General features: G+C 39.3%; 1 protein-coding gene across 2 annotated transcripts in view; it reads left to right on the forward strand.

Moving 5' to 3' along the window:
- Nucleotides 1-426: 426 nt before the first annotated feature.
- LOC139764304 (neutral amino acid transporter 9-like) overlaps nucleotides 427-12,294 on the forward strand; it is a 35,580-nt gene continuing 23,712 nt past the window's right edge. For both annotated transcript variants that reach the window (XM_071690793.1, XM_071690792.1), the window contains exons 1-8: nucleotides 427-511; nucleotides 4,519-4,817; nucleotides 6,473-6,541; nucleotides 6,661-6,808; nucleotides 7,878-7,975; nucleotides 8,164-8,321; nucleotides 10,057-10,236; nucleotides 11,096-11,305. In XM_071690793.1, coding sequence (XP_071546894.1) covers nucleotides 4,525-4,817; nucleotides 6,473-6,541; nucleotides 6,661-6,808; nucleotides 7,878-7,975; nucleotides 8,164-8,321; nucleotides 10,057-10,236; nucleotides 11,096-11,305 — 1,156 coding nt within the window. In that variant the 5' untranslated portion in view covers nucleotides 427-511; nucleotides 4,519-4,524. The remainder of the gene's footprint in view (nucleotides 512-4,518; nucleotides 4,818-6,472; nucleotides 6,542-6,660; nucleotides 6,809-7,877; nucleotides 7,976-8,163; nucleotides 8,322-10,056; nucleotides 10,237-11,095; nucleotides 11,306-12,294) is intronic.

Genomic DNA, 12,294 nt, shown 5'->3' on the forward strand with positions numbered 1-12,294 from the left:
ATGCATGAATGGGCTACGAGGCCTCATGCACCAGACACCCCCCCCCCTCACTACGGGCATGGTCATGACCTCTGGAGATAAGAGATAAGACTAAAAAAAAAATGCCATTCCCAGTGTGTAAAGACTTTGGGCGGGAGATAGGGTGAGAGGGGTGTACGATAATGTCCGGTGCGGTACGATAAGCTCCACAGGCAGGAGGAGGAGGAGGAGGTGAGAGGGGGTGTACGATAATGTCCCGTGCGGTACGATAACCTCTTAGGAGTAGAAGGAGGTGGTGATGGGGAAAGAGGGTGTACGATTGTGTACGATAATGTCCCGTGCGGTACGATAACCTCCACATGGAGAAGGAAGGGATAGGGTGAATGGGTGTACGATAATGTCCCGTGCGGTACGATAACCTCCGGGAGGTGAGGGGGTGAGGGAGGGAGCTGGTAAACAGTAGTCAGCTGGAGGCGGACTTAGCAACAGCTGGCGTTAGTCACATGGTCTCTCCACCTTCCTCGCGGGACAGGTCAGTTGGCAAATCTCATCATTACCTCCCCCCCATTTAACCCACCTCCATCCTTAAAGTGTCTCTTATAAGTAGTTTGGTTGTGTTTTACTTATACGGTTGTACTTATAAGTAGTAGTAGTAGATAGAGAGGGAATGGGCTCTACGGACATCATCATCATCCCCCCCTTCCTCCCCCTAGTCAACCACCCCGTCCATGGGGGGGAAAAGGGATATTGACACCCCGTATATGGCAAGATGCGGGGTGGGTTCATGCATCCAGGGTGCTAGAGGCGTCCACTGATCTACAAACCATTATTAGGGTGTCTTCTTCCTTTCCTTCCCCCTATTCAATTTCCCTCTCCCCCTATTCAATTTCCCTCCCTCCCTCCCCCCTGTTCAAAATGTAACCACGTGAGTGAGGGGGGGGGAGGGTAGAGGGACACAGGAGACGGTGGTGGCTATAGGTAAGTGCTATAGGACAGGGCTTGTATATATATCAGCTTAGAAGCTTAAGCAGGGTGGTTGGTGTGCAATAGGACTGGGCTTATATATTTCAGCTTGCCAGCTTAAGGGGGGAGGTTGGTGTGGAACAGGATAGGGCTTGTATATATATCAGCTTACCAGCTTAAGCAGGGAGGTTGGTGTGGAACAGGACTGGGCTTGTATATTTCAGCTTAGAAGCTTAAGCGGGGTGGTTGGTGCGGAATAGGACAGGGCTTATTTATATATTAGCTTATCAGCTTAAGCAGGGAGGTTGGTGCGGAATAGGTCAGGGCTTGTATATATATCAGCTTACCCGCTTAAGTGGGGAGGTTGGTGTGGAATAGGTCAGGGCTTGTATATATATCAGCTTACCAGCTTAGGCGGAGTGGTTGGTGCGGAATAGGTCTTGGGTGGGTGGTATTAAGCTTGGGCTGGCTACTTTGGTGTCCCTCTAAGTTCCTAATTAATGGTTCAGTATTAGTTAAGTTGCGGTAATTGATGCATAGGGAGAAAGAATGAGATAAACAGTTGCCAGACTTATGAGACAAAGAGGTAATGACTTACGGCAGACATGATGCCTCATTTTCTTATACTTTATGAACGTACTGACCAAAAGATTTAGGTGTTTATCGTTAGGTATGAATGTTGCAACCTCACTAAACATCCTGGTGCTTTAATGTCGTAGAACATCTACTCTCTCCTCCATCGCTTATTAAGATGTTTTTCGAAACAGCCCAGGAATCGGAACCTCAGTCACTGATTTGATAGATTATTCCACACTTTCTTATCACCCTGACACTGAAGAGGTTTTCTCTGAGATGCATATTCCATTGTTGGTGAAGTAGAATTATATCATGACCTCAGTTTCTCACTCAGTATGAATTGACTGCAGTTTCAGAATAGGAACACCTGTGCCATATATGCCAGTTAACTGTTGACACCATACACCATATTTTACCACGCTTCATGTCGTAAGATCTGATAGACTTGGGAAGACTTGGGATTCATTGTGTATCCTAGACATGCTGATACAGAAAACAGTCTGACATTGTTTCAGTAATCTTAAACTCTATCGTTTACACTGCCTCTACATGTCCAGTTTGACTTCCCCTTCAGGCACCATTAAATACAATAGTGTAATTTTCTATTTTTTTGTATTTTGAATCACAGAATTGTATTGATTGGTTGTACTTCATGTGGATAATAGATTAAAACCAGGGGAGCATGACTAGGATAATTCGTTAGTTTACGATAATATCTCAATAGTAGGAAGAGCTATGAAGGGAAGGAAAATTGTGGGCTTAAGTGATGTTGAAATATGTGAAACATAATTGGAAATAGAATCTCCTGAAACCTCTTCCTGGTTACCTCAGTAACCAAGAGTTACCCTATTTTGGATGGTGTTTGAAGGACATTTACAAATAGGTAATTACACTGTCGTATTGACTTTCTGGAATTTTTTTTTGCTTGAGCCTCATTACATGGGGCTGTCAAGGGATTTTTTTTTTCCCCTCAAACATTTCCCACCTTGGTCACACAGTATGCCAAAGATGAAATTATTTCTATTGTTTTGTATTTAAAAAGTATTGAGGAAGTGTAAGATTGGCATGTATCTAAAAGCCAACTGACCAACAGTGGGATAGAATTATTCACTAATTTCAGATAAAAACTTATCAGCAATTAGCATGTCAGAAATATGTCAGTTGATGTTGTATTTCCCCGGAACTAATTACGGTGAATGTGCTTTCTCTCACACTGATAATTTAAAGATGTTTGAAAAATCACAACTTGTAACAATAATAAATTTCAAGCTATCTGTTTGAATGTTTACGTTATTCTGATATCCGCTCCTCATTCTTTTAAAAGGTAACTTCCATTGAAAGGTACAATAATTAAAGCATGAGCAGGGTGTAGTGTGCATTTAGTCAGTATAATTTTATGTCAACCAATGTGAATTATACTAGTGTTGGCTGTAGGAAAGATCATTTCTTTCTTTTTCATTTTCAAAGAAATGTGCAGCTAAAACTCAAGAAAATATGGTCAGTTTGATAAGTATATGTCTTCCTGATTGTTCAGAAATTGGGGCATTAAGTTGATAGCGTGCTGAGGTGATGTGTCCACTGCTGTTTGTTATCTGTAGACGTGTCATTAGGGCCTGTAGAATACTTCTCTGACTTAGCAGATCAAAATTTCTCCACTTTGCAAGATATTTGCTTGGCAGCTTCGTAAGAGTAAGAATGAGTACATGTAAGCGCTTATTGCAGTTTACCATTGGATTAATGTGAAGTATATATTAAAAGGTTTATTATCCCCATGAAAGAATGGGTGAATAGACCTTATACAAGTATCATGATTATTTTTTTTTTTTTTTTTTTTTTTTATACTTTGTCGCTGTCTCCCGCGTTTGCGAGGTAGCGCAAGGAAACAGACGAAAGAAATGGCCCAACCCCCCCCCCCCCATACACATGTACATACACACGTCCACACACGCAAATATACATACCTACACAGCTTTCCATGGTTTACCCCAGACGCTTCACATGCCTTGATTCAATCCACTGACAGCACGTCAACCCCTGTATACCACATGACTCCAATTCACTCTATTCCTTGCCCTCCTTTCACCCTCCTGCATGTTCAGGCCCCGATCACACAAAATCTTTTTCACTCCATCTTTCCACCTCCAATTTGGTCTCCCTCTTCTCCTCGTTCCCTCCACCTCCGACACATATATCCTCTTGGTCAATCTCTCCTCACTCATTCTCTCCATGTGCCCAAACCATTTCAAAACACCCTCTTCTGCTCTCTCAACCACGCTCTTTTTATTTCCACACATCTCTCTTACCCTTACGTTACTTACTCGATCAAACCACCTCACACCACACATTGTCCTCAAACATCTCATTTCCAGCACATCCATCCTCCTGCGCACATCTCTATCCATAGCCCACGCCTCGCAACCATACAACATTGTTGGAACCACTATTCCCTCAAACATACCCATTTTTGCTTTCCGAGATAATGTTCTCGACTTCCACACATTTTTCAAGGCTCCCAAAATTTTCGCCCCCTCCCCCACCCTATGATCCACTTCCGCTTCCATGGTTCCATCCGCTGACAGATCCACTCCCAGATATCTAAAACACTTCACTTCCTCCAGTTTTTCTCCATTCAAACTCACCTCCCAATTGGCTTGACCCTCACCCCTACTGTACCTAATAACCTTGCTCTTATTCACATTTACTCTCAACTTTCTTCTTCCACACACTTTACCAAACTCAGTCACCAGCTTCTGCAGTTTCTCACATGAATCAGCCACCAGCGCTGTATCATCAGCGAACAACAACTGACTCACTTCCCAAGCTCTCTCATCCCCAACAGACTTCATACTTGCCCCTCTTTCCAGGACTCTTGCATTTACCTCCTTTACAACCCCATCCATAAACAAATTAAACAACCATGATTATACAGGTGATAAATGTTTTAGTTTTATTTTACTCTTTTGGTTACTGACTAGAAATTTATATAATTCAATCTTTTAGGGTGTAATGGACAAATATGAAGGAGAGATGTCACTGGAAGGTGAGGAAGGATTACAAGGATTTGGAGAAGATAGTAAGGAAACAACCACCACTGAAGATGAAAATAAGGAAAGTGAGGAGGAGGATAAAGTGGGAGTAGATGAAGATCAAGAACCAGATGAAATAGCTGGTGAGGAAATACCTGGGATGCCCAGATGTAACACAGTTTTCAACGTCCCCAGCAGGGTTCATCCTGGTTCTTTTTCCCATGTAGCAGATGAACGCACACCTCTTTTAAGGGCGTCTTCTTCCTTTACTGGGTTAGTGAATAATGTCCTTGATTTTCATATTAACTTGGTAGTATTTCATAAGTTTCAGTTTCACAATTTTTATAAATAACTCCAAAAAGCTAACCCATTTATGTTTAATTTCGTAAGCTTATGAGATTTTTATGAAAGTTGCTGAGCTGTGCAGTGTCTGAGAAAAAAACTTGTTTGCTTCCCATACATTTTCAAAGGCAGTGTCACACATGTTATTTGTCATCTCTCCTTTGGCCATGATTACCATCTGCAGATGGAATTGGCAAGGTTCCTGAAATGTTTTAGGTTCATGTTTTGATTCCATAGGGTTTTCATCTGAATGAAGCAAGGCACTGGTGAGGTTTTGCAGGGAGCAGCTGCCTGCTCATGTATTCTAAGTGCCCAGCATGCCAAAACATCTCGTGTATTCTCACATATCTTTGTATAAAGGCAAGAATTCAACCCATCTCTCGTGCTGTCTTCTTTTTTTTTTTTTTAGCCCCTGAACCTCTCTCTTGACCTACCACTTTCTCTGTACACCTATTGAAGTGCACTCCTTTCAGATACCATTCGTACACATTTTTTTCATTAGCAATTTAACTTCGATAGTCCACTCCCCACGATCATTTCACATACATCATCCTGCCACCTTCCAAATGCCGCATACTTCATCCACAAATGTAAGTACTTCCTCTCTAAATAACATCCACTTCTTTTTCATTCCCCTTGTTTCATCTCTTCTCACCTTATTCCACTGTTCATGCTTTTGATGTCTCTGCACACATACTCTTTTCAAAGTGCACTAGCTTTTACCATTTTTTTCATGTGTCATTTGCTCCGTTTTTTTTTTTTCTACTACTACTACAGACATTCACACTTGCCTCCATCAAGAAATTGTCAAACATATATTCCACTGCTCCACTCTTTTCATAAACATCCATCAACCTCCCATTTGCATGCCTTTTAATGAGTGCATAATCCATTAGTGCCTTTCGGGTTCTATCCTCACTCTTGCATTGATACTTATGTATGCATCTTATTTTAAACCAACTATTCCCAGTCGCCAATCCTTTTTCGGTGAAGAGCTTAACAAATTGTTCCCCGTCTTCATTTACACTAGAAGTTCCATCCCCCATCAATTATGCCTACATTTGCCAACCCACTCGCACATTCCGGTGTCTTAGCTTCAAGGTACATTCTCTTGGATCAAAACTGCTGAATCTCTTAATCTGCTCCTCATACAGAGCACCCTTTTTTCTTTATCAATCTCAGTACCAGGAGCATTGATATTCATCTCTTGTAAACTACTTTCATTCTCACCCTCACTCCTAAGCTCACACCCTTACAATCTTTGAGTCAGTCTCACAGCTCTCCCTTCATCAGAAGTGTCACCCCATCCTTCATGTTTCCATCATGATAACCCTTCTGGGGATAGGGGAGAAATATTACTGTAATCTATTGTGCTGTGCTTGAGTGTCAGGGACGTGGGAGTGGGGCTTAAAGTCTTCCCCATTGATATTGTTATTAAACTCTCTTAAAGATTTTTACTCGAGGGCTGAGTCATCTGTTCTTGACACTGCCTTGCTTAGGTGGGAAATAGCAAATAGTTATGAAAGAAAGATAAAGAAATATATGAACATTACCAATTGTATTATTTATTATACATTTTTTTACAGCCTCTACTCCAGCTCATGGTCTATTACAGTGGGTCCTTCTCCATACACGCATGATAACAAGCCTAAAAGGTGAGTTTTCATTCTAGTTGGTAGTTATGCATTGTCATTTGTAAGATAAGTAAGGCAACTACTTTGTCTGCTATTTGATAAGCTACTAAGTTTTGAACTTACGATTGCCATTATTTCAGGAGGCCCTTCCATCATGCCTCTGGTCGCAGTGCATCTATTAGTGGTGGTCCAACGAATTACAGTGGCAGTGACGATGCACATCTGTACACACGTTACAGATACTACTCCAGACTACGAGCAGATGTTCACCCAAGTGACCATGCTCTGGTAATCTGCAATATAGATTGTTACCTCTGACATGTAATCATTTTTCTGCATGGAGAGCAAAATAGCAGGATGTCAGATATATGTTAGGTTATTTTGAAGTGCTATATAAATTGGTTTGAGTTTTACCTTTTAAGTAACCAATAGAGACATATTATTCTTAGAGATAAGTCTAATTGTTCCTCACTTCTTGCACTGTTTAGTTGCTTTCCCCTCATTGCCCAACTTTCACTTCATAAAGATAGTTTATATTTTAAGATGTCTTCTGCATTTCACTTTATTCAGTATCTTTGTCTCAACCCTCCTGCTTTTTGCTCAAAAATATTTAGGTTATTACTTATAACGTGCTGTCATTGGACTGAACCAGGGCATGTGAAATGTCTGGGGTAAACCATGGAAAGGTCTGTGGGAGCTGTGGTTTTGGTGCATTACACACGACAGTTAGAGACTGAGGGAACTAATGTGGCCTTTTTTGTCTGCTGGCCAGGGATTGTGGCCTTTTTTTTGTCTATTCTCCTGGCATTACCTCGCTGAAGCAGGGGGTAGCAATGCTGTTTCCTGTAAGACAAGGTAGTGCAAGGCAAGCAAGTATGAATAGGTACATGTGTGTATGTACATGTATATATGTATATGTTGACATGTATATATGTGTATGGCTAAATATCCTCATTCAAGTGTCAGACTATTCCATGGTTTACTTCAACTGCTTCACATACCCTGGTTCTTGTCATGGACAGCATGTTAACCCCCCGGCATACCACATCAGTCCAGTTTATTCTGTTCAGTGCATGCCTCACACCCTCTTGTACAATCGGGATTCAGTACCCCAGAGCTTCTTTCACTCCATTCCTCCATGTCCTCTGTAGAACTTTTAATAAATCATTTAGATTTTCTGTATTCATGACTTATTTAACCAATTTAAATTTCACATGAGGTTGTCTAATTAGATTTTATTTCTGTAAGGTGATACGCACAATTTTCAGAATGTTCATTGGAAAAACTTGTATTAAGATCTGTACATTTAGAACATGCATTCCCTTTTGTCAGCATCTAATGAGCCCAAACATATTAGGTGATACCAGACCACATTGTTCCACCTGCGTTGTTCCTCCCGTATATCCCTGGACATGTACCAGATGCAGATGGCAAGCAGGCATCTCATATCACCATGTAAGTTTGTTGTACAGTATTTGTTTATATTGTCACCAATAGTCACAGTATCCCTTTGCAATAAAATGCATTTCTGTTTTATAAAGTATCAGAGCTAAATATATATTTCTGGAAAAAATGTATATTTTGATAAGAAAATGTATGATGGTTGTTATTGTTTTCAAAACCTATTTCATTATATTTCACAGCATTGCTATTTGGAACACCATGATGGGTACATCTCTGATGACAATGCCATGGGCATTTGGTCAGGCAGGATTTGCAGGAGGTTTGATTATTATGCTGATCATGGCAGCCCTTTCCTTGTACACTGCTACACGACTTCTTACTTTGCAAAAGACCATGGGTAGGTTCAGCTCTTCTTTTTTATACATTCTTGCATTAAGACTAATCAGTAATTCAGCTCCCCTTTTTAATGTGACCTTGTATTAAGAATAGTTATGTCACCATCAGCAAGGTGATACCATCCTTAAATTGTTGGTATGGGAAAAATAAATATTGATAAAGGAGAGGTGTAAGTTTCCAGTATGTTAGGCTGTAAACTGTCAAACAGGTTATAGTGTGATACTGGCAAAAGGGTGGATAGTTTGTATCTGATGTGCCAGATAGAATTTGACACTGTACTGCATGGGAGGCTGACCAACAAGCTGGATAACATGGCAGGAGAAAGGGGGGAACCATTTCAGTGGGTAGAAGATTATTCAATGGTCTTAACCCATGTAAAGCTGATTTTCCTGGTGAAAGTTCTCCATGTGCTGAGGATGTGTGCAGACATACCTGAAAAATCACTTGCAGTGTTGATCAAGATGTTGCTAGGAAAAGTAAAATGCCAAGTGAGTGGAAGAAAGCAAACATCATACTTATCTGTGAGAAAAGACGCTGAACTACACACCAGTCTCCAAGAGAGCCTGTTCACATTGTGCAATAGGCAAAAACTAGAATATGCTTTCCAAGTTTGTAGTTACTGCACCTAAGGAAGCACAAAGGCCTTAAAGAAAAAGGTCAAGTTGAGAACAGCAAAGTTGGTACCAAAATTGAGAGGACTAAGTTACAGGAAAAGGTTAGACACCTTAGATTTGTCCACCATGGGAGATGGAAGAAGGTGTGACTAGATTACAACCTTTTAAGTTTTTAAAACCAGTTTGATGATGTCAGCAGTAAACATATTTTTGGAAAGATGCCAGGAAATAACAGCCATATCCCATAGCATGAAATTATGCAAGCAACTAGTTAGAAAAGGTGTAAAGAAGTAGTTTGATAGTGTAAGGGTAGTGACTGAATGGAATAAAATGAATAATGATGTGAATGTAGACAGCATACAGAAGCCTAAAAAGTTCTTTGAAAGTAGAGAGTTTAAAGATATGGCCCCATTAGTGTACATCTCCCTCCCCATAAAGTACAAACAGATGATTACAGGCACCAAACAAACCATTGCCCAGAGCATTAAAGCCCAAGAAGTATTAGGGACTGAGCAGAGATTGATAAACAGTAGCAGTAGGCTGTTGGAAGTTGTTCTCTGTTGCGTATTTTTTTCTTCATTGTAATTGTACATTGTTTGTGGTCTTGTTGAGTATTGGACAGATATTTCGCTACATACTGATAATGTTGTAGGTGAACACGCTTCTTTATGTATTAGATTTTCAGCATTGTTGATTTTTCACTTTATTAACCACACATATCATTAACTGAATTTGATAAGGACAGTTTGATAAGAAATTTCAGATTTTTGATTACAATTTAAGATTCTCTTGTTGGGGAAAGGTTATATTGCACAAAAGTTTGCATTGCTTTTTTCCAGCATATTTCTCAGAACAGATTGTTAAACTTGCCATATTAGATGGATGATGTGTCATTACTCAGTAGCATGACAGAAATTTCTATTTTGGAAGGTACATGAATTTTTTAGGTTATGAGTGTTAATGGACTCATTCTTCATTCACTTTCGATGGAATCTTCAGCCTTAGTATTCTTAAGAGAGTGCTGTTCATTCACTTTAAGGAGAACATAAAGTTTATTAGTGTTTCGAAAGTTTCTTGTCTGTTCAGTTACCATAAAGTGTCCCCTTTACTAATCGTCTGCAGGCTTGGAGGGGCCATCCCTGGAGTTCAGTCAAGTGTGCATGCAGTTGCTCGGAGGTACACTGGGTAAACTGACAGAAGGCATAACAGTGACTTTCTCAGCACTTACTTTGGTTGGAGCCCAGGTTGTGTACTGGGTTCTCATGTCCAATTTCCTCTTCAATACTGGGGAGATAATATATGGTAAGTTTTTACTCCATTTATTTGAGACACTTTATATTTCGTGTTTATATGTAGTGAATTGAAGCAAGTACTTTTTACATGACTGGATTGATTTTGTATAGATATGCATTATTAAGCTTTTCCCATAATTTTGATTAAACTTGTTGTGCCTCTTTGTATGCTGATACCAATGACATGACTGTTGAGCAGTAGGCTTTCCGCATTACTTCCAGTTTTTAGTTAGGTTTTGAAACTTGTAGGACTAGAGCCACAGCTAATCTAGAATGAGTCAAGAAAGAATGGTTAGACAAACATATAGGATATGGAGGGGTTACAATTGTTCAGTGATATGTTCAGCAGGGATTTGGAGATGGAGATATTGGAATGAAGATATAAGAGTAAAGTAGTTGCTGAACCCTTAGAAAAAGAATGGAAAATATCTGTAGATGTAGCAGTGGCTGTTAAGTGTTATAAAGCCTGCACTTTTTCATGTTTTTGAAACATAGGTTTGTAAATGAAGGATGGTTGTCAGAGTAAATGAAATAAGAGTGGAATTTTGAGAAACAGATTTGGATTTAGGCTGAACAGAGTGTAGAAAATAAGAGGAATAATATCTTTGTGAAGGAAGTGGTTGTTTAAATGGAATGATATGAAATAGTTGAGAAAAATGCAAACATACTTAACCGAATTGGTTTAGAACAGACGTGAATGAAAGTTATGAGGGTAAGTTGAACAGTCAGAAGGGGATACAGTATGAAATGAGGACAATTGATGGAAGATACTTATATTGGTATGTAGAGGAGTTAATGCCCAAATCATCAAACTGTATACTGATTGTCATCCATATTATTGCTTAAGTAATTGTTACAAAAAATTTCAGATGCTTTGAATGGTGAAATACACAATGATTCCTCAAGTGCTTTACTATGTCCTTCTAATGCAACTCATGAAGACTTAAAGGACCCAGACCCAACTACATTTCACCGCTGGTGGAAACAAGATTTAACAGTTCCCTTGTATCTAATTGTCCCCTTTATCTTCATCTTAAACCTTCGTGATGCCAAGATATTCACATATTTCAACTCTCTTGGTAAGTCATTGGATACATAGGGTTGACTGTATTTGTTCTTCTGATGGTATTTTCATTAGACTTATGATTAACAAGAATGTAGGTCAAAATTTCTGATGTTATTTCTGTTATCTTCTTAGACTGGAAATAGCCATCACCCTTAAGGTTCTTGGATGAAACAAAAAACCCAGAATGAAAACAATGCTCTCGGGTGTCAAAGATTTATGTGGCATTTAGAATGTTTCAAATCAGTATTTGAAATATGCAACTGTAACAGAACAAAATAAGAAGATACTACAGTTTCATGTTGTTATGCTGTTTTCTATACCATTTTAGAGAAGGAAGGTGAAGAGTAGGGCTAAATTTTAGATAACTCTAGTCATAAGTATGGGAGGAAGATGTAAGTAAATGAAAGGAAGAGCAACATTCTTTATTTTGGTGGGAACAGGCGGTTGAAGTATGATAGTCTGATAAGAAGAAAGATTTGCAGCTATTATTGAGTGGAGATATATATAAATGATAGTCGTTTAAGATTTTATTGGAAAGACTGAAAGTGATAGAATTGCAAGAGAAGATACTGATGGTTTTTAGAGAACTTGAATAGGAAGAATTAAACTATAGGGTATTTAAGAAGCTTACATAGTTAGTGCTTATTTCTCTTTTTTGGAATTAAATCTATTTTCTTATGACCAGGTAGGTAAACAAGGAACTGTGAAGATGGACGATATGAATATTTTAATGAAGACTGGGAGATTAGAGAGAAAATGGGATCCTTTTTAAATGATGGAGCCATTTTGGATATAGAACAAAATCATATTTAGAAGGACTTTTGGTCAAAGTTACAGGGAGAGGTGGAACCCTAAGTAGATGAACAAGCGTAATTGATTCACTTTTTAAAGGCTGTGGTTATTTCAGATAAGGTTGACAGGAAAACGATGATTGTGTGCATTGTAGGCATTTTATGGTGAGGATGAAAGTTTGAAATAGGGTTGTATTAGCTGAAGAATTAT

Source organism: Panulirus ornatus, chromosome 49 (genome assembly GCF_036320965.1).
Source record: "Panulirus ornatus isolate Po-2019 chromosome 49, ASM3632096v1, whole genome shotgun sequence".
NCBI lineage: Eukaryota > Metazoa > Arthropoda > Malacostraca > Decapoda > Palinuridae > Panulirus > Panulirus ornatus.